General features: G+C 51.0%; 1 protein-coding gene across 1 annotated transcript in view; it reads left to right on the forward strand.

The window, feature by feature from the left end:
- The first annotated feature begins 11,879 nt into the window (after positions 1-11,879).
- SYT10 (synaptotagmin 10) overlaps positions 11,880-23,245 on the forward strand; it is a 62,633-nt gene continuing 51,267 nt past the window's right edge. The window contains exons 1-2 of the mRNA XM_075341986.1: positions 11,880-12,036; positions 21,052-21,409. Of these exons, the coding sequence (XP_075198101.1) occupies positions 11,880-12,036; positions 21,052-21,409 (515 nt within the window). The remainder of the gene's footprint in view (positions 12,037-21,051; positions 21,410-23,245) is intronic.

Below are 23,245 nucleotides of genomic sequence, written 5' to 3' on the forward strand. Positions count from 1 at the left end.
ACACCTGCACAGAAGAAAACCTCTCCTGCATCCGCACCATAAAATACAGCATCAGAGGTCTGCAAAAGAACATCTAAAGAAGTCTGATGCATTTTTGAAACAAGTCCTTGGACCGATGAGGTCGAAATAGAACTCTATGGACACAATGATCAAAGAGAACAGAATTTCAGGAAAAGAACATCCCGCCAACCATTAAGCATGGAGGTGGATAAGTCATGCTTTGGGGTTGTGTTGCAGCCAATGGCACGGGGAACATTTCACGGATAGAGAGAAGAATGGATTCAATGAAACTTCTACAACTTCATGATGTAAACATTACACTATCTGTAAAAAAGCTGAAGGTGAAAAGCGGAGAAAAGAGGAGAAAAGAGGATGGCATCTACAAATGGAGAATGATCCTAAACACACGTCAAAATCCACAATAGACGACCTCAAAAGATACAAACTGAAGGTTTTACAATGGTCTCACATTCTTCTGATCTAAACATCATTGAAAATCTGTGGTGAGGCCTCAAAAGAACAGTGCATTCAAAATCTCACAGAACTGGAAGATGAGCCAGGAATCTCACAGAACTGGAAGACAAGCCAGGAATCTCACAGAACTGGAAGACAAGCCAGCAATCTCACAGAACTGGAAGACGAGCCAGGAGTCTCACAGAACTGGAAGATGAACCAAGAATCTCACAGAACTGGAAGACATCTCCAAGGAGGAGCAGTGCATGCACGACGAGCCAGGAATCTCACAGAAGTGGAAGACAAGCCAGGAATCTCACAGAACTGGAAGACGAGCTAGGAGTCTCACAGAACTAGAAAATGAACCAAGAATCTCACAAAACTGGAATATGAGCCAGAAATCTCACAGAACTGGAAGACATCTCCAAGGAGGAGCAGTGCATGCACGACGAGCCAGGAATCTCACAGAACTGGAAGACATCTCCAAGGAGGAGCAGTGCATGCACGATGAGCCAGGAATCTCACAGAACTGGAAGACGTCTCCAAGGAAGAGCAGTGCATGCAAGACGAGCCAGGAATCATACAGAACTGGAAGATGTCTCCAAGGGAGAGCAGTGCATGCAAGACGAGCCAGGAATCTCACAGAACTGGAAGATGTCTCCAAGGGAGAGCAGTGCATGCTACACGAGCCAGGAATCTCACAGAATTGGAAGATGAGCCAGGAATCTCACAGAACTGGAAGACGTCTCCAAGGAAGAATGGATGTAAATCCTTCAAACAAGATTTGAAAGACTCGTGACTGCTACAAAAAGTGTTTTCACACTGTGATAGTTACCAAAGGGGGCGCTACTAGTTACTAACTATACACTTTGGCCAAACTTTTGAATTGACCTATTTTCCTTTTTTGTTCATTTTAAAATGTAAAAGATGAAAATAATACAAATGCAATGTGTCATCTGTAACTTTCTGCCTTTTCGAGATCATCTTCAACTTGCTTAACTGTTCACAAACACAGTAATTTTGATCAGGGGTGCCCACAGTTTTGCATGCCACTGCATCTCATCTTCCTGGAAAGAAGTGGCGTATTATTACAAATTTTTCGGTTCTGGTTATAGTTACAGTTTAAGACGTTGTGTATGGACGACTCATCACTTGCTATAAATATGATTTTCCATTTATATGGTTCTCCTGAACCCGGCAATGTTTTTCTTTTGTTCCTGCATATCTATGTTCCTGAGATATGGCCTCCTAAAATTTTAGGGATTTTTTTTTAGCCAAATTGGCATGACATCAAGACAGGAGAATCACCTCTGAGCCCCTGATATCAGGAGAATCACCTCTGAGTTCCTGAAATCAGGAGAATCACCTCTGAGCCTCTGATATCAGGAGAATCACCTCTGAGCTCCTGGAATCAGGAGAATCACCTCTGAGCCCCTGAGATCAGGAGAATTACCTCTGAGCTCCTGGAATCAGGAGAATCACCTCTGAGAGCATGGAATCAGGAGAATCACCTCTGAGCCCTGAGATCAGGAGAATCACCTCTGAGCTCCTGAGATCAGGAGAATCACCTCTGAGCCCCTGGAATCAGGAGAATCACCTGTGAGCCTCTGAAATCAGGAGACTCACCTCTGAGCCCCTGAGATCAGGAGAATCACCTCTGAGCCCCTGGAATCAGGAGAATCACCATTGAGCCCCTGGAATCAGGAGAATCACCATTGAGCCCCTGGAATCAGGAGAATCACCTCTGAGCCCCTGGAATCAGGAGAATCACCTCTGAGCCCCTGAGATCAGGAGAATCACCTCTGAGCCACTGGAATCAGGAGAATCACCTCTGAGCCACTGGAATCAGGAGAATCACCTCTGAGCCTGAAATCAGGAGAACCACCTCTGAACCCCTGAGATCAGGAGAATCACATCTGAGCCCCTGAGATCAGGAGAATCACCTCTGAACCCCTGAGATCAGGAGAATCACCTCTGAGCCCCTGAAATCAGGAGAATCACCTCTGAGCCCCTGAGATCAGGAGAATCACCTCTGAGCTCCTGACATTAGGAGAATCACCTCTGAGCCCCTGAGATCAGGAGAATCACCTCTGAGCACTGAGATGAGGAAAATCACCTCTGAGCCCCTGAGATCAGGAGAATCCCCTCTGAGCCCTTAGATCAGGAGAATCACCTCTGAGGCCTTAGATCAGGAGAATCACCTCTGAGCTCCTGGAATTAGGAGAATCACCTTTGAGCCCCTGAGATCAGGAGAATCACCTCTGAGTCCCTGAAATCAGGAGAATCACCTCTGAGCTCCTGGAATTAGGAGAATCACCTTTGAGCCCCTGAGATCACGAGAATCACCTCTGAGCCCCTGTGATCAGGAGAATCACCTCTGAGCCCTTAGATCAGGAGAATCACCTCTGAGTCCCTGAAATCAGGAGAATCACCTCTGAGTCCCTGAAATCAGGAGAATCACCTCTGAGCCCCTGAGATCAGGAGAATCACCTCTGAGCCCTTAGATCAGGAGAATCACTTCTGAGCCCCTGAAATTAGGAGAATCACCTCTGAGCCCCTGAGATCAAGAGTATCACCTCTGAGCCCCTGAAATCAGGAGAATCACCTCTGAGCCTCTGAGATCAGGAGAATCACCTCTGAGCCCCTGAGATCAGGAGAATCACCTCTGAGCCCCTGAAATCAGGAGAATCACCTCTGAGCTCCTGAGATTAGGAGAATCACCTCTGAGCCCCTGGAATCAGGAGAATCACCTCTGAGCCCCTGAAATCAGGAAAATCACCTCTGAGCCTCTGAGATCAGGAGAATCACCTCTGAGCCCCTGAGATCAGGAGAATTACCTCTGAGCTCCTGGAATCAGGAGAATCACCTCTGAGAGCATGGAATCAGGAGAATCACCTCGGAGCTCCTGAGATCAGGAGAATCACATCTGAGCCCCTGGAATCAGGAGAATCACCTGTGAGCCTCTGAAATCAGGAGACTCACCTCTGAGCCCCTGAGATCAGGAGAATCACCTCTGAGCCCCTGGAATCAGGAGAATCACCATTGAGCCCCTGGAATCAGGAGAATCACCTCTGAGCCCCTGGAATCAGGAGAATCACCTCTGAGATCAGGAGAATCACCATTGAGCCCCTGGAATCAGGAGAATCACCTCTGAGCCCCTGGAATCAGGAGAATCACCTCTGAGCCACTGGAATCAGGAGAATCACCTCTGAGCCCTGAGATCATGAGAGTCACCTCTGAGCCCCTGAAATCAGGAGAATCACCTCTGAGACCCTGAGATCAGGAGAATCACCTCTGAGCCCCTGGAATCAGGAGAATCACCATTGAGCCCCTGGAATCAGGAGAATCACCTCTGAGCCCCTGGAATCAGGAGAATCACCTCTGAGCCCCTGAGATCAGGAGAATCAACTCTGAGCCCCTGGAATCAGGAGAATCACCTCTGAGCCACTGGAATCAGGAGAATCACCTCTGAGCCCTGAAATCAGGAAAACCACCTCTGAACCCCTGAGATCAGGAGAATCACATCTGAGCCCCTGAGATCAGGAGAATCACCTCTGAGCCCCTGAGATCAGGAGAATCACCTCTGAGCCCCTGAAATCAGGAGAATCACCTCTGAGCCCCTGAGATCAGGAGAATCACCTCTGAGCCCCTGAAATCAGGAGAATCACCTCTGAGCCCCTGAAATCAGGAGAATCACCTCTGACATTAGGAGAATCACCTCTGAGCCCCTGAGATCAGGAGAATCACCTCTGAGCCCCTGAGATCAGGAGAATAACCTCTGAGCCCCTGGAATCAGGAGAATCACCTCTGAGTCCCTGAAATCAGGAGAATCACCTCTGAGCTCCTGAGATTAGGAGAATCACCTCTGAGCCCCTGGAATCAGGAGAATCACCTCTGAGATCAGGAGAATCACCTCTGAGCCCCTGGAATCAGGAGAATCACCTCTGAGTCCCTGAAATCAGGAGAATCACCTCTGAGCTCCTGAGATTAGGAGAATCACCTCTGAGCCCCTGGAATCAGGAGAATCACCTCTGAGATCAGGAGAATCACCTCTGAGCCCCTGGAATCAGGAGAATCACCTCTGAGTCCCTGAAATCAGGAGAATGACCTCTGAGCTCCTGAGATTAGGAGAATCACCTCTGAGCCCCTGGAATCAGGAGAATCACCTCTGAGCCCTGAGATCATGAGAGTCACCTCTGAGCCCCTGAAATCAGGAGAATCACCTCTGAGCCCCTGGAATCAGGAGAATCACCTCTGAAATCAGGAGAATCACCTCTGAGCCCCTGAGATCAGGAGAATCACCTCTGAGCCCCTGAGATCAGGAGAATCACCTCTGAGCCCCTTGAATCAGGAGAATCACCTCTGAGCCCTTAGATCAGGAGAATCCGCTCTGAGATCAGGAGAATCACCTCTGAGCCCCTGAAATCAGGAGAATCACCTCTGAGCCCTTAGATCAGGAGAATCTGCTCTGAGATCAGGAGAGTCACCTCTGAGCCCCTGGAATCAGGAGAATCACCTCTGAGCCCCTGAAATCAGGAGAATCACCTCTGAGCCCTTAGATCAGGAGACTCCGCTCTGAGATCAGGAGAATCACCTCTGAGCCCCTGAGATCAGGAGAATCACCTCTGAGCCCCTGAGATCAGGAGAATCACCTCTGAGCCCCTGAGATCAGGAGAATCACCTCTGAGCCCCTGAGATCAGGAGAATCACCTCTGAGCCCCTGAGATCAGGAGAATCACCTCTGAGCCCCTGGAATCAGGAGAATCACCTCTGAGTCCCTGAGATCAGGAGAATCACCTCTGAGCCCCTGGAATCAGGAGAATCACCTCTGAGTCCCTGAAATCAGGAGAATCACCTCTGAGCCCCTGAGATCAGGAGAATCACCTCTGAGCCCCTGAGATCAGGAGAATCACCTCTGAGCCCCTGGAATCAGGAGAATCACCTCTGAGTCCCTGAAATCAGGAGAATCACCTCTGAGCTCCTGAGATTAGGAGAATCACCTCTGAGCCCCTGGAATCAGGAGAATCACCTCTGAGATCAGGAGAATCACCTCTGAGCCCCTGGAATCAGGAGAATCACCTCTGAGCCCCTGGAATCAGGAGAATCCGCTCTGAGATCAGGAGAATCACCTCTGAGCCCCTGAGATCAGGAGAATCATCTCTGAGCCCCTGGAATCAGGAGAATCACCTCTGAGTCCCTGAAATCAGGAGAATCACCTCTGAGCTCCTGAGATTAGGAGAATCACCTCTGAGCCCCTGAAATCAGGAGAATCACCTTTGAGCCCCTGGAATCAGGAGAATCACCTCTGAAATCAGGAGAATCACCTCTGAGACCCTGAGATCAGGAGAATCACCTCTGAGCCCCTGAGATCAGGAGAATCACCTCTGAGCCCCTTGAATCAGGAGAATCACCTCTGAGCCCTTAGATTAGGAGAATCCGCTCTGAGATCAGGAGAATCACCTCTGAGCCCGTGAAATCAGGAGAATCACCTCTGAGCCGCTGAGATCAGGAGAATCACCTCTGAGCCCTTAGATCAGGAGAATCACCTCTGAGCCCTTAGATCAGGAGAATCCGCTCTGAGATCAGGAGAATCACCTCTGAGCCCCTGGAATCAGGAGGGTTTGTAGAATAATGGCCGCATTTCCTAAACTTTTCACAGGATATTTTTATTCAACCTCTGAAGTTTTCCACTTTGATTTTATCTCAGTTGTTTAAATTTACATCTAAAATAGCCACCTGCAGAGCTGAAATCACTGAGCTGCCCAAATATTTCTACACCTCATGTACATATTTGTATATACAGCTGCTCTGTACAGGGGTGGAGGGGTGACTAGAAGATCTACAGACACGGTACAGAACCCACTCCCGCTTCTCCCTTGTCCCCGGGGGCGGAACGATCATGGAAGCAGGGGTCGCGACTGCAACCGGGGGTTCATGAGGCCCGCAGATACAGGGCCACCATTAGGGCATGACAACCATCACTGCTGTATGGAGCCCGGTGATGAGGAGGAGGGCCCAGCCAGGCCTGGGGTAATTACTTAAGTTTATAAAACACGGGACCCTCTCTTCACCGGACCCCAGTCACAGCCGCAGCAGAGGGGGCCAGCGTGTCACTTCCGTCACACAGCTAATTAGCATGCGAAGCCCTTTTAGAGCATCAAATGCAAATTAGCCATGTGGCAGAAGCAAAGTCAGTTGAGCAGAGCACCTGCGGTCCAGCGTGCAGCAGGGTGATAAGGACATCACTCTGTGACCTCATCATACTGCTGCAGGCAACACAGAGCCGAAAGGCGAGGACGCGGCATCTGGCGGGAAAGGTAGGCGCTTTTAGAGCTGAAGACTGGATCGGGACGATCGCGGGGGGAGGGGAGGGGCGCTGGCCCCTGCCTTGCTTCAGCTGGATGTGCATCAGAGGGCGCACATTCAGCTGAAATGCATCGCGGCTCAGAGAGGACACTTGGGCGCCAGGGAGGGTGAGTGAAATGTTTTTTTTTCTTTTTGCGACAAACAAATATACCAGGAGGGTGACATATATACAAGAAGGAGGACATATCTACCAAGAAGGGGACAAAAAACAGTATGGTGACATATATACCAGAATGTGCCCAGGAGGGGGATATACATATCAGGAGGGGCCCATGATCGGGATATATATGCTAGGAAGGGGACAAACAAACCAGGATGGGGGTATATATACCAGGATGGGGACAAAAAACAGGATGGGGACATATATACCAGAATGTGCCCAGGAGGGGGATATACCTACCAGAATGTGCCAGGGATGAGATATATATACCAGGATGGGGACAAATATGAGGAGGGCATATATACAAGGAGGGGACATACATACCAGGAAAGTCCCAGGATGGGGACATATATACCAAGATGCGGACCAGGGGAGGAACATATATACCAGAAGTGGGACAGACTATAGCAGGATGGAGGACATATTTACTAGGATGGGAGGCATATATACCAGGATGGGGGACATATAGACCAGGATTGGAGGACATATCTACCAGGATGGGGACATTTCCCAGGAAGTAGCCCAGGATGGGGGACATTAGTACTTAATGGGGGAGTGCAACTGGTATGTCTTTATAGGATTTAGAACACTTCATGTATACATTTTGCATCGGGGCCCATAAAACTCTAGTTACACCACTGCTTCTTACCCTCCTCACCTCTGCCTGCTCACTCTCCACACCCTCCAATCCTCTCCCCTCTCCCTCCTAACCCTCTTCTTCCCCAACCTCCTGCTCTACTCTCCCTCCACACCCTCCCCCCTCTCCCTCCCTATTCCCCCTCCACTCATTTCTCACTCTGCTTCCTCACCCTCCTCACCCTCTTCTCCGCACCTACTTTTCCTCTTCCCCTCTCTCCTCACCCTCCCCTCCTCACCTTTCATTCCCCTCTCACCCTCCTTTCCTCTTCACCCTCCTTTCCCACCTTCTCTGCACCCTCCTTTCCCTCCTCACTCTACTTTTCCTCCCCTCACTCCCTCCTCTCTCTCCTTCCTCACTCTCCTCTCTCTCCTTTTCTCTCCCTTTTCACCCTCCTCCCCCATCTCCCTTCTGTCTTCTCCTCACCCTCTTCTCCCCCTCCTCACCCTTCTCTTCTCACCCTACTCTCCCCTCACACTCCTCTTCTCCGCACCCTCAGCTCATACTCACTCTCGCCTCCCTTCTAACTCTTCTCTCCATCCTCTTCTCCCTCTTCACTCTTCTCTCCCCACCTCACCCTTCTCTCCCTCTTCTCCCTTCTCTCCCTCTTCTCCACCCTCACCTTTTCTCCCTCTTCTACCTCCTCACCCTTCTCTCCCTCCTCACTCTTCTCTCCCCACCTCACCCTTCTTTCCCTCTTCTCCCTCCTCACCCTCTTCTCGCTCCTCACTCTTCTCTCCCCCTCCTCTTCTCCGTCCTCACCCTTCTCTCCCTCTTCTCTCTCCTCACTCTTCTGTCCCCCTCACCTTTCTCTCCCTCTTCTCCCTCCTCACCCTTCTCTCTTTTCACCCTCTTCTCCCTACTCACTCTTCTCTCCCCTCCTCACTCCTCACCCTCCTCACTCTTTTCTCTCCCCACCTCACCCTTCTCTCCCTCTTCTCTCTCCTCACCCTCTTCTCCATCCTCACTCTTCTCTCCCCCTCACCCTTCTCTCCCTCCTTACCCTTCTCTCCCTCTTCTCCCTTCTCACCCTTCTCGCTCCTCATCGTCTTCTCCCTCCTCACCCTTCTCTCCCTCTTCTCCATACTCATTCTTCTCTCCCCCCTCACCCTCCTCTTCTCCGTCCTCACCCTTCTCTCCCTGTTCTCTCTCCTCACCCTCTTCTCCCTCCTCACTCTTCTCTCCCCCTCACCCTTATCTCCCTCCTCACCCTTCTCTCCCTCTTCTCCCTTCTCACCCTTCTCCCTCCTCATCGTCTTCACCCTCCTCACCCTTCTCTCCCTCTTCTCCATCCACACTCTTCCCTCCCCCATCACCCTTCTCTTCTCTGTCCTCACCCTTCTCTCCCTCTTCTCTCTCCTCACCCTCTTCTCCATCCTCACTCTTCTCTCCCCCTTCACCCTCCTCTTCTCCGTCCTCACCCTTCTCTTTCCTCACGCTCTTCTCCCTCCTCACTCTTCTCTCCCCCTCACCATTCTCTCCCTCCTCACCCTTCTCTCTCCTCACCCTCTCTTCTACCTCCTCACTCTTCTCTCCCCACCTCACCCTTCTCTCACCCTTCTCCCTCCTTATCGTCTTCTCCCTCCTCACCCTTCTCTCCCTCTTCTCCATCCACACTCTTCTCTCCCCCATCACCCTTCTCTTCTCTGTCCTCACCCTTCTCTCCCTCTTCTCCCTTCTCACCCCTCTCCCTCCTCATCGTCTTCTCCCTCCTCACCCTTCTCTCCCTCTTCTCCCTCCTCACTCTTCTCTCCCCCTCACTCTTCTTTCCCTCCTTACCCTTCTCTCCCTCTTCTCCCTTCTCACCCTTCTCCCTCCTCGTTTTCTCCCTCCTCACCCTCCTCTCCCTCTTCTCCATCCTCACTCTTCTCTCCCCCCTCACCCTCCTCTTCTCCGTCCTCACCCTTCTCTCTCCTCACCCTCTTCTCCCTCCTCACTCTTCTCTCCCCCTCACCATTCTCTCCCTCCTCACCCTTCTCTCTCCTCACCCTCTCTTCTACCTCCTCACTCTTCTCTCCCCACCTCACCCTTCTCTCCCTCTTCTCCCTCCTCACTCTTCTCTCCCCTCCTCACCCTTCTCTCCTTCTTCTCCCTCACCCTTCTCTCTTCTCACCCTCTTCTCCCTCCTCACTCTTCTCTCTCCTCACCCTCCTCACTCTTTTCTCTCCCCTCCTCACCCTTCTCTCCCTCTTCTCTCTCCTCTTCCTCCTCAATCTTCTCTCCCCCTCACCCTTCTCTCCCCCTCACCTTTCTCTCCCTCCTCACCCTTCTCTCCCTCTTCTCCTTCCTCACCCTTCTCTCTTCTCACCCTCTTCTCTCCCCTCCTCACCCTCCTCACTCTTCTCTCCCCACCTCACCCTTCTCTCCCTCTTCTCCCTCCTCATCCTCTTCTCCCTCTTCACCCTTCTCTCCCTCTTCTCTCTCCTCACCCTTCTCTGCCCACCTCACCCTTCTCTCCCTCTTCTCTCTCCTCACCCTCTTCTCCCTCCTCACTCTTCTCTCCCCCTCACCCTTCTCTCCCTCTTCTCCTTCCTCACCCTTCTCTCTTCTCACCCTCTTCTCTCCCCTCCTCACCCTCCTCACTCTTCTCTCCCCACCTCACCCTTCTCTCCCTCTTCTCCCTCCTCATCCTCTTCTCCCTCCTCACCCTTCTCTCTCCTCACCCTCTCTTCTACCTCCTCACTCTTCTCTCCCCACCTCACCCTTCTCTCCCTCTTCTCCCTCCTCACTCTTCTCTCCCCTCCTCACCCTTCTCTCCTTCTTCTCCCTCTTCACCCTTCTCTCTTCTCACCCTCTTCTACCTCCTCACTCTTCTCTCCCTCCTCATCCTCTTCTCCCTCCTCACCCTTCTCTCCCTCTTCTCTCTCCTCACCCTTCTCTCCCTCTTCTCCCTTCTCACCCTTCTCCCTCCTCGTTTTCTCCCTCCTCACCCTCCTCTCCCTCTTCTCCATCCTCACTCTTCTCTCCCCCCTCACCCTCCTCTTCTCCGTCCTCACCCTTCTCTCTCCTCACCCTCTTCTCCCTCCTCACTCTTCTCTCCCCCTCACCATTCTCTCCCTCCTCACCCTTCTCTCTCCTCACCCTCTCTTCTACCTCCTCACTCTTCTCTCCCCACCTCACCCTTCTCTCCCTCTTCTCCCTCCTCACTCTTCTCTCCCCTCCTCACCCTTCTCTCCTTCTTCTCCCTCCTCACCCTTCTCTCTTCTCACCCTCTTCTCCCTCCTCACTCTTCTCTCTCCTCACCCTCCTCACTCTTTTCTCTCCCCTCCTCACCCTTCTCTCCCTCTTCTCTCTCCTCTTCCTCCTCAATCTTCTCTCCCCTTCACCCTTCTCTCCCCCTCACCCTTCTCTCCCTCCTCACCCTTCTCTCCCTCTTCTCCTTCCTCACCCTTCTCTCTTCTCACCCTCTTCTCCCTCCTCACTCTTCTCTCCCCTCCTCACCCTCCTCACTCTTCTCTCCCCACCTCACCCTTCTCTCCCTCTTCTCCCTCCTCATCCTCTTCTCCCTCCTCACCCTTCTCTCCCTCTTCTCTCTCCTCACCCTTCTCTGCCCACCTCACCCTTCTCTCCCTCTTCTCTCTCCTCACCCTCTTCTCCCTCCTCACTCTTCTCTCCCCCTCACCATTCTCTCCCTCCTCACCCTTCTCTCTCCTCACCCTCTCTTCTACCTCCTCACTCTTCTCTCCCCACCTCACCCTTCTCTCCCTCTTCTCCCTCCTCACTCTTCTCTCCCCTCCTCACCCTTCTCTCTTCTCACCCTCTTCTACCTCCTCACTCTTCTCTCCCTCCTCATCCTCTTCTCCCTCCTCACCCTTCTCTCCCCCTTCTCTCCCCTCACCCTTCTCTCCCTCTTCTCCCTCCTCATCCTCTTCTCCCTCCTCACCCTTCTCTCCCTCTTCTCTCTCCTCACCCTTCTCTCCTTCTCCCTCCTCACCCTTCTCTCTTCTCACCCTCTTCTCCCTCCTCACTCTTCTCTCTCCTCACCCTCCTCACTCTTTTCTCTCCCCTGCTCACCCTTCTCTCCCTCTACTCCCTCCTCTTCTCCCTCCTCATCCTCTTCTCCCTCCTCATCCTTCTCACTCTTCTCTCCCTCTTCTCCTCTCACTGCTGCCCCCTGCCGGCTGCTCCCCCTGTTATAAGGCGGCGCTTATTACCGGCTCTGGAGTCCGCTGTCAGTGCGCTGCGCTCCGCTCTGCCCGGCGGATGGTGCCGGCTGCTGCGCCCGATCTCCGGCTGCCGGCGCTGTGTGCGGCCGTGACCTAGATGACCGGGGACGGGATGAGTTTCCATAAGGAGGACGGGGTGAGCCTGTGCCAGAAGGCGCTGCAGATCGTGTCCGAGCTCTGCCTGGGGGGGCAGGTGGAGTGGGACAAGTGCACCGGCATCTTCCCCCGGAGCAACCAGGGAGCCGGCAGTACAGGTGAGTGTCAGAGCGGGCAGAGGAGCGGGCAGGGGATCGGGCAGAGGAGCAGAGAGAAGAATGGGCAGGTGGAGTGGGACAAGTGCACCGGCATCTTCCCCCTGAACAACCAGGGAGCCGGCAGTACAGGTGAGTGTCCAAGGGCAGAAGAGCGGGCAGAGGAGCGGGCAGAAGAGCGGGCAGAGGAGCGGGCAGAGGAGCGGGCAGAAGAGCGGGCAGAGGAGCGGGCAGAGGAGCGGGCAGAAGAGCGGGCAGAGGAGCGGGCAGAGGAGCGGGCAGAGGAGCGGGCAGAAGAGCGGGCAGAGGAGCGGGCAGAAGAGCGGGCAGAGGAACTCATTGAGATTCTGAGCGAGCAAAGTAGCAACAGGTCCTCTACTTCAGATTTCTAAAGTCCAGGCACCAGCTCCTGCACACCCCTACTGTGTGTGACCCCGATATATACGGCTCCTGCCCCCACCTGTCTCTGACCCCGATATATACGGCTTCTGCCCCCCATCTCTGTGTGTGACCCTGATATATACGGCTTCTGCCCCCCATCTCTGTGTGTGACCCTGATATATACGGCTTCTGCCCCCCATCTCTGTGTGTGACCCTGATATATACGGCTTCTGCCCCCCATCTCTGTGTGTGACCCTGATATATACGGCTTCTGCCCCCCATCTCTGTGTGTGACCCTGATATATACGGCTTCTGCCCCCCATCTCTGTGTGTGACCCTAATATATACGGCTCGTGCCCCATCTCTGTGTGTGACCCCGATATAGACGGCTTCTACCCCATCTGTATGTGACCCCGATATATACGGCTCCTGAACCCCAACCTGTGTAACCCCGATATATACGGCTCCTGAACCCCAACCTGTGTGACCCCCGATATATACGGCTCTTGCCCCCCCCCCCACATCTGTGTGTGACCCTGATATATACGGGTCCTACCTCCACATCTGAGTGTGACCCTGATATATACGGATCCTGCCCCCATCTGTGAGTGACCCCGATATATACGGCTCCTGCCCCCATCTGTGTGTGACCCCGATATATACGGCTCCTGCCCCCCCAACTGTGTGACCCCGATCTATATGGCTCCTGCCCCCATCTGTGTGTGACCACGATATATATTGCTCCTGCCCCCACCTGTGTGTGACCCCGATATATACGGCTCCTGCCCCCCACATCTGTGTGTGACCCCGATATATACGGCTCCTGCCCCCCCACCTGTGTGTGACCCCAATATATACGGATCCTGCCCCCATCTCTGTGTGTGACCCCGATATATACGGCTCCTGCCCCCCACATCTGTGTGTGACCCCGATATATACGGCTCCTGCCCCCCCACCTGTGTGTGACCCCAATATATACGGATCCTGCCCCCATCTCTGTGTGTGACCCCGATATATAAGGCTCCTGAACCCCAACCTGTGTGACCCCGATATATATGGCTCTTGCCCCCCCACATCTGTGTGTGACCCCGATATATACGGGTCCTACCCCCACATCTGAGTGTGACCCCAATATATACGGATCCTGCCCCCCATCTGTGAGTGACCCCGATATATACGGCTCCTGCCCCCATCTGTGTGTGACCCCGATATATACGGCTCCTACCCCCCTAATCTGTGTGTGACCCTGATATATACGGCTCCTGCCCCCCCAAATGTGTGACCCCGATCTATATGGCTCCTGCCCCCATCTGTGTGTGACCACGATATATACTTCTCCTGCCCCCACTTGTGTGTGACCCCGATATATACGGCTCCTGCCCCCCACATCTGTGTGTGACCCCAATATATACGGATCCTGCCCCCATCTCTGTGTGTGACCCCGATATATACAGCTATTTATACAGTTGTCTCTGACTCCCCGATATGTTCCTGTTTTTCGGAGTCTCGTCCCGTCACTATCTCCGTTCTCACTTGGGTGTACCCCAATATCTGTCTCCCACAGCTCAGCGCCCGAACCTTCGTGCCACCCAATGTCCCCGTCACCTCAGCGCCTCCTATAGATCCCCCCGGTATCTTTCTACACCATAATACAACCTCTCCTTCAATACAATACAACTCCTTCAAGTTATTTTACTCTGCACCCCAAAATATCCGGAACCTCCCCAATATAATATGTACCCCAATACCAGGCTGCCCCCCACACACAGTGTCCTCCAGCCTTGGTCTCCCATTAGTCGTCTAGCCATCTTAATGCTGCTCCCCAGTCGTCTGCCCTCCGGGGATCCATCCTCAGCACAACCTCCCGTCACCTCAGATCCTGTCCTCTGTGAGCGATGGCCGCCTAGCATGTGTGGTCTCCGCAGCCTCCATCTCTCGGCACCTTATGGTCCGTACTCCTGAAGCTACAGATCTTCACGTGACCCCTAATGCCCCAATATACGTGGCCCCCGCTCAGCAGCACGGACCCCGGTCCACATAGATGCTATGTCTAGTCACTTATGATGTCTTCATGGTCTTCAGACATTCGCGTGACCCCCTCCCCAAGCCCCCGCAGGTCACCCCAATCCTCCAATCACTGCACCCACCTCACCATTACCCTACTACCCCCGAAACATGCGACTTCAGTACATCAATACTATATGCACCACCCCGAGAGCTCCCCATCCACCACTGGTCCCGGTATCTCCTCATCACTAGTCCCGGTATCTCCTTATTACTTTTCCCGGTATCTCATCACTGGTCCCGGCTATCTCCTCACCACTGGTCCCGGTATCTCCTCACCACTGGTCCCGGTATCTCCTCACCACTGGTCCCGGTATCTCCTCATCACTAGTCCCGGTATCTCCTTATTACTTTTCCCGGTATCTCATCACTGGTCCCGGCTATCTCCTCACCACTGGTCCCGGTATCTCCTCACCACTGGTCCCGGTATCTCCTCATCACTAGTCCCGGTATCTCCTTATTACTTTTCCCGGTATCTCATCACTGGTCCCGGCTATCTCCTCACCACTGGTCCCGGCTATCTCCTCACCACTGGTCCCGGCTATCTCCTCACCACTGGTCCCGGCTATCTCCTCACCACTGGTCCCGGCTATCTCCTCTCCACTGGTCCCGGCTATCTCCTCTCCACTGGTCCCGGCTATCTCCTCTCCACTGGTCCCGGCTATCTCCTCTCCACTGGTCCCGGTATCTCCTCACCACTGGTCCCGGTATCTCCTCACCACTAGTGTCAGTATCTCCTCACCACTGGTCCCGTTACCTCCTCCCGACCTGCTCCCGTTACCACCTTCCCACTGGCCCCAGTATTGCCGCACGACTGCTTCCAGTATCTCCCCATCCTTCCCACCACCGATCCCAATACCACCTCACTACTGCTCCCGTTACCGCCTCCCCACTGCTCCCCTTTACGGCCTCCCCACTGCTCCCCGTTACGGCCTCCCCACTGCTCCCAGTATCTCTTCATCCACTTCACCACTGCTCCCAGTATCTCACAGTCCTTCTCACCACTGCTCCCAGTATCTCACAGTCCTTCTCACCACTGCTCCCAGTATCTCCCAGTCCTCCTCACCGCTGCTCCCAGTATCTCCTCACCAGTGCTCCCAGTATCTCCTCACCAGTGCTCCCAGTATCTCCTCACCAGTGCTCCCAGTATCTCCTCACCACTGCTCCCAGTATCTCCTCACCAGTGCTCCCAGTATCTCCTCACCACTGCTCCCAGTATCTCCTCACCACTGCTCCCAGTATCTCCTCACCACTGCTCCCAGTATCTCCTCACCACTACTCCCAGTATTTCCTCACCACTGGTTCCGGCTATCTCCTCACCACTGGTTCCGGCTATCTCCTCACCACTGGTTCCGGCCACTGCTCCCAGCATCTCCTCACTCACTACTGCTCCCAGCATCTCACCACTACTCCCAGTATCTCCTCACCACTGCCCTCAGTATCTCCTCACCACTGCTCCCAATATCTCCTCACCACTGCTCCCAGTATCTCCTCACCATTGCTCCCAGTATCTCCTCACCACTGCTCCCAGTATCTCCTCACCACTGGTTCCGACTATCTCCGCACCACTGGTTCCGGCTATCTCCTCACCACTGGTCCCGGCATCTCCTCACCACTGGTCCCGGCATCTCCTCACCACTGGTCCCGGCATCTCCTCACCACTGGTCCCAGCATCTCCTCACCACTGGTTCCGGCTATCTTCTCACCACTGGTCCCGGCTATCTCCTCACCACTGGTTCCGGCTATCTCCTCACCACTGTTCCCAATATCTCCTCACCACTGCCCTCAGTATCTCCTCACCACTGCTCCCAATATCTCCTCACCACTGCTCCCAGTATCTCCTCACCACTGCTCCCAGTATCTCCTCACCACTGCTCCCAGTATCTCCTCACCACTGCTCCCAGTATCTCCGCACCACTGGTTCCGGCTATCTCCTCACCACTGGTCCCGGCATCTCCTCACCACTGGTCCCGGCATCTCCTCACCACTGGTTCCGGCTATCTTCTCACCACTGGTTCCAGCTATCTTCTCACCACTGGTCCCGGCTATCTCCTCACCACTGGTCCCGGCTATCTCCTCACCACTGTTCCCGGCATTCTCTCACCACTGGTCCCGGCATTCTCTCACCACTGGTCCCGGCTATCTCCTCACCACTGGTCCCGGCTATCTCCTCACCACTGGTCCCGGCTATCTCCTCACCACTGGTCCCGGCCATCTCCTCACCACTGGTCCCGGCCATCTCCTCACCACTGGTCCCGGCCATCTCCTCACCACTGGTCCCGGCCATCTCCTCACCACTGTTCTCGGCCATCTCCTCACCACTGGTCCCGGCCATCTCCTCACCACTGGTCCCGGCCATCTCCTCACCACTGGTCCCGGCCATCTCCTCACCACTGGTCCCGGCCATCTCCTCACCACTGGTCCCGGCCATCTCCTCACCACTGGTCCCGGCCATCTCCTCACCACTGGTCCCGGCCATCTCCTCACCACTGGTCCCGGCCATCTCCTCACCACTGGTCCCGGCCATCTCCTCACCACTGGTCCCGGCCATCTCCTCACCACTGGTCCCGGCCATCTCCTCACCACTGGTCCCGGCCATCTCCTCACCACTGGTCCCGGCCATCTCCTCACCACTGGTCCCGGCCATCTCCTCACCACTGGTCCCGGCCATCTCCTCACCACTGGTCCCGGCCATCTCCTCACCACTGGTCCCGGCCATCTCCTCACCACTGGTCCTGGCCATCTCCTCACCACTGGTCCCGGCCATTCCCTCACCACTGGTTCCAGTATCTCCTCACCACTGTTCCCGGCTATTTCCTCACCACTTTTCCCAGTATGTCCTCTCCAATGGTCCCAGTACCTCCCTGTCCCTCTCTCCATTGCTTTATTTTTATATTATAAAGTCTCAATTTTTGACCTGTTGCAAAACTACAACTCCCAGCATGCCGAATGTGGTGGTTATACCTTTCAATATGCAGTCAGTTTTTGTGAACGAGCCGGGGGCGGCTGCAGCTTCATGTATGGCGGATTTATCTCTTGTTCTGTCATAAAACATTTATGAATGGAGCGGGGGCAGGGCTGCGGCACGGGGAGTGCTGGGAATATTCAACGGGGGGGGGGGGGGTTTGTGGCGGGGTTTGCTCCTACTAATGAGGAAGCCCAGAACTGGAGCCTCCGGGAGGGAATTCTATTCAATGGCTCTAGAAGCTGCAGCAGGTGGTCAGGGCATGCTGGGAGTTGTAGTTTTCACACGGTCTTAAAGGGACATGACATAATTAGTGTTTTGCGTTGACATTGGCTCCTCCCCTTCATGTCATTAGCGGAGATCTTGATAATACTGATATCAATGAAGTGATTACGCCTTAATTACAAGGAGAAGTCCTATTATATCTGATTACGGGAAAGTTGGGTGCCAATATGGCCGCCATGACATTATGGCAACAGCCCCTAAATATAGCATTTACTGTACATTATGTCATTCAGAAGTCAGGAAAAGCTGGGTGGCCATACAGGCTGCGTACCGGCTTTTTCAGCCATTTCTTGGTTACTTCCGTTTCTATGACAACAGGGTGACAATATGGCTGACATTATCCTCTCCAGTGCGCAGCGTTGTGAGGGGTCATTATTTAGTGTTCATACCTCTCTGCGGACCCTTCTCGGTTGTCATGACGATGAGAGTCAATAATGAGACCTTTCTGCGGCTGGCGGCGCTCTGCGGCCATGCTGGTGTCATCTAGGGTTAACGCACAGACATTATGGGAATTTCTGACCCCGTCACCCAAATGCTAGAGCTCATCCCGAGACTGCTGCCATAGCAACGGCTATACAAGACGTCTTCCCCGTAGAGAGCCATTATATGGGGGATTTACATGGGACTTCTTTTCTTATATTCTCTGTTCATAGCATGTAATATATCATTACCCAGAAGCAAGGGGAGGATATAAAATGATGCAATGATTTCTCATTGGCTACATATCTAAGCATGGGCGGGGTTTTCTCCACCCCTGCGGAGCCAATTGTCAGGATTTTGTGCAGCAATGCTTTATAGGTAATAACTTTAAATATTTTATGCCGCTTTACTCCGGATTTATTTCCATCCGGTATAAGCCGCGGCTGAGCTGTAACTTTATACACGAACATTTATCTAAATCCTCTAAAATGTAATAAAACGTCTAATTAGATCTTCTGATGACAGCGAGGAAAGGTCAGAGACATCAACAAGAGGGAAGACGACAAATAATTGGGAGGAAGATGTGTAAAGACTTCAGTTAGAAGCTGTGAAGCCTGTACGGTATTATATCATCAGAGAGCGATATACAGACCTGAAAATTCAGGGAAAGGCAGTATTATAGTAGTTATATTCTTGTACGTAGGGGCAGTATTATAGCAGTTATATTCTTGTACATAGGAGCAGTATTACAGTAGTTATATTATTGTACATAGGGGGCAGTATTATAGTAGTTATAATCTGGTACATAGGGGCAGTATTATAGTAATTATATTCTTGTACATAGGGGCAGTATTATAGTAATTATATTCTTGTACATAGGGGCCAGTATTATAGTAGATATATTCTTGTACATAGGGGCAGTATTATAGTAATTATATTCTTGTACATAGGGGGCAGTATTATAGTAGTTATATTCTTGTACATAGGGGCAGTATTATAGTAGTTATATTCTTGTATATAGGGGGCAGTATTATAGTAGTTATATTCTTGTACACAGGGGGCAGTATTATAGTAGTTATATTCTTGTACATAGGGGCAGTATTATAGTAGTTATATTCTTGTACATAGGGGGCAGTATTATAGTAGTTATATTCTTGTACATAGGGGCAGTATTATAGTAGTTATATTCTTGTACATAGGGGGCAGTATTATAGTAGTTATATTCTTGTACATAGAGAGCAGTATTATAGTAGTTATATTCTTGTATATAGGGAGCAGTATTATAGTAGTTATATTCTTGTACATAGGGGCAGTATTATAGTAGTTATATTCCTGTACATAGGGGCAGTATTATAGTAGTTATATTCTTGTACATAGGGGCAGTATTATAGTAGTTATATTGTTGTACATACTGTAGGTGACAGTATTATAGTAAATATATTCTTGTACATAGGGGCAGAATTATAGTAGTTATATTCTTGTACATAGGAGCAGTATTATAGTAGTTATATTCTTGTACATAGGTGCAGTATTATAGTAGTTATATTCTTGTACATAGGAGCAGTATTATAGTAGTTATATTCTTGTATATAGATAGCAGTTTTATAGTAGTTATATTCTTGTACATAGGGGCAGTATTATAGTAGTTATATTCTTGTACATAGGTGCAGTATTATAGTAGTTATATTCTTGTACATAGGGGGCAGTATTATAGTAGTTATATTCTTGTATATAGGTGCAGTATTATAGTAGTTATATTCTTGTACATAGGGGCAGTATTATAGTAATTATATTCTTGTACATAGGGGCAGTATTATAGTAGTTATATTCTTGTACATAGGAGCAGTATTATAGTAGTTATATTCTTGTATATAGAGAGCAGTATTATAGTAGTTATATTCTTGTACATAGGGGCAGTATTATAGTAGTTATATTCTTGTACATAGGGGCAGTATTATAGTAGTTATATTCCTGTACATAGGGGCAGTATTATAATAGATATATTCTTGTACATAGGGGCAGTATTATAGTAGTTATATTCTTGTACATAGGGGCAGTATTATAGTAGTTATATTCTTGTACATAGGGGCAGTATTATAGTAGTTATATTCCTGTACATAGGGGCAGTATTATAGTAGATATATTCTTGTACATAGGGGCAGTATTATAGTAGTTATATTCTTGTACATAGGAGCAGTATTATAGTAGTTATATTCTTGTATATAGATAGCAGTTTTATAGTAGTTATATTCTTGTACATAGGGGCAGTATTATAGTAGTTATATTCTTGTACATAGGTGCAGTATTATAGTAGTTATATTCTTGTACATAGGGGGCAGTATTATAGTAGTTATATTCTTGTATATAGGTGCAGTATTATAGTAGTTATATTCTTGTACATAGGGGCAGTATTATAGTAATTATATTCTTGTACATAGGGGCAGTATTATAGTAGTTATATTCTTGTACATAGGAGCAGTATTATAGTAGATATATTCTTGTATATAGAGAGCAGTATTATAGTAGTTATATTCTTGTACATAGGGGCAGTATTATAGTAGTTATATTCTTGTACATAGGGGCAGTATTATAGTAGTTATATTCCTGTACATAGGGGCAGTATTATAATAGATATATTCTTGTACATAGGGGCAGTATTATAGTAGTTATATTCTTGTACATAGGGGCAGTATTATAGTAGTTATATTCTTGTACATAGGGGCAGTATTATAGTAGTTATATTCCTGTACATAGGGGCAGTATTATAGTAGATATATTCTTGTACATAGGGGCAGTATTATAGTAGTTATATTCTTGTACATAGGGGCAGTATTATAGCGGTTATACTGTATGACGGATTTTGTGAACTGCTATTGATACTGATTTTCTTATTTCCCCTGCAGACATATCGGTGAGTCTCCTTGCGGTGGTGGTCAGTTTCTGCGGTTTGGCGCTGTTGGTGGTCTCGCTCTTCGTTTTCTGGAAACTTTGTTGGCCGTGTTGGAGGAGTAAACCTGTAACATCCGCAACGAATGGCGTCCCCCAATGTGTCCCCAGCGCCCCCCCGGAAGTGATGGAAACCAATGAGAAAAAGGAGATCAAACAGAACGGGAAGCATTCTGTGCGGGTGCAGGAGGCGGCCATGAAGATCAGTCACACGTCTCCGGACATCCCGGCCGAGGTGCAGAACGCACTCAAAGAACATCTAATGAAGCACGCGCGGATCCAGCGCCAAATCACCGAGCCCGCCTCATCCTCACGGTGAGAACACAGGTCACAGAGGGGTTTTGTTTTGGTTTTTTTTTAATACTTTTTCTGTAGAGACGTCCACATGACAACACTGCCAGGCAAGGATCAATGGCGCCATCCTCCTCATGTCGCCATCCTCCTCATGTCGCCATCCTCCTCATGCCGCCATCCTCCTCATGCTGCCATCCTCCTCATGCTGCCATCCTCCTCATGTCGCCATCCTCCTCATGCCGCCATCCTCCTCATGCCGCCATCCTCCTCATGTCGCCATCCTCCTCATGTCGCCATCCTCCTCATGCCGCCATCCTCCTCATGCCGCCATCCTCCTCATGCCGCCATCCTCCTCATGCCGCCATCCTCCTCATGCCGCCATCCTCCTCATGCCGCCATCCTCCTCATGCAGTCATCCTCCTCATGCAGTCATCCTCCTCATGCAGTCATCCTCCTCATGCAGTCATCCTCCTCATGCCGTCATCCTCCTCATGCCGTCATCCTCCTCATGCCGTCATCCTCCTCATGCCGTCAACCTCCTCATGCCGTCAACCTCCTCATGCCGTCAACCTCCTCATGCCGTCAACCTCCTCATGCCGCCATCCTCCTCATGCCGCCATCCTCCTCATGCCGCCATCCTCCTCATGCCGCCATCCTCCTCATGCCGCCATCCTCCTCATGCCGCCATCCTCCTCATGCCGCCATCCTCCTCATGCCGCCATCCTCCTCATGTCGCCATCTTCCTCATGTCGCCATCCTCCTCGGTCTTAAAGTGGGGGAATTTCTATTTCGCAAAGTGCACCAAATTGATCATAATGGTGCACGGAGCGAGCTGTAGGCGACGGTTCTGTCAAACCGCTGTTTCTGAAGTGAGGGGCAATAGTTTTGTATGTGTCTCAGGAGGCAGACATCTTGTTTCCTCCCTTCAATATTAGACTTCGGGAAGGCGGGGCTTAGAATATTTCACTGCTGATTGGAGACAAAGAAAATAGGAAAGGAGCTTCGTTTACTAAGTCGGGCCTCCTGATTTGGTTCCTATGTGAATTTAGAAAAGGCTTTCGGGCCTAGTTTATCAAAACTAAGGTTCGCATTTACTCACTTTGTGCCGCTTGTGAGTGACCCCAACAACTTTAATTGGGTCTTTCAGAGCTCCATCGTGCAAATTTAATAGACAAAAAAAACCTGTCCTTGTTGCCCGTAGCAACTGATCAGGCCTAGGTAGCAGTTTCTAAAGAAAATCAGCCACTTTTGGATTGGTTGCTATGGGCAACCGGTACATATTTTATATTTTGAGGGCAGATTTATCCAAACTGTCTAAAACAAAGCGGGCAATTAAGAAAATGATAGCTGATTTTTTTGTTATGGGCCACAAAATCTAAAGTATAAAAATCCCATTAGGAGCTAATACCTCTCACGGCTAAGGGTTTGTTACAATTGGATCTGGTCAAGACTACATAGTACTGCCCACAAGGATGAACATGGGACTGCCCCTGAGAAAGAACATAGAACCTCCCCTGAGGATGAACATAGGACCTCCCCTGAGGAAGAACATAGGACCGCCCCTGAGGAAGAACATAGGACTTCCCCTGAGGATGAAGATAGGATCTCCCCTGAGGATGACCATAGAACCTCCCCTGAGGATGACCATAGGACCTCCCCTGAGAATGAACATAGGACCTCCCCTGAGAATGAACATAGGACCTCCCCTGAGGAAAAACATAGGATCTACCCTGAGGAAGAACATAGGATCTCCCCTGAGGAAGAACATAGGATCTCCTTTAATGATGAACATAGGACCTCCCCTGAGGAAAAACATAGGATCTCCCCTGAGGATGACCATAGAACCTCCCCTGAGGA

This window comes from Anomaloglossus baeobatrachus, chromosome 4 (genome assembly GCF_048569485.1).
Source record: "Anomaloglossus baeobatrachus isolate aAnoBae1 chromosome 4, aAnoBae1.hap1, whole genome shotgun sequence".
Taxonomy (NCBI): Eukaryota; Metazoa; Chordata; class Amphibia; order Anura; family Aromobatidae; genus Anomaloglossus; species Anomaloglossus baeobatrachus.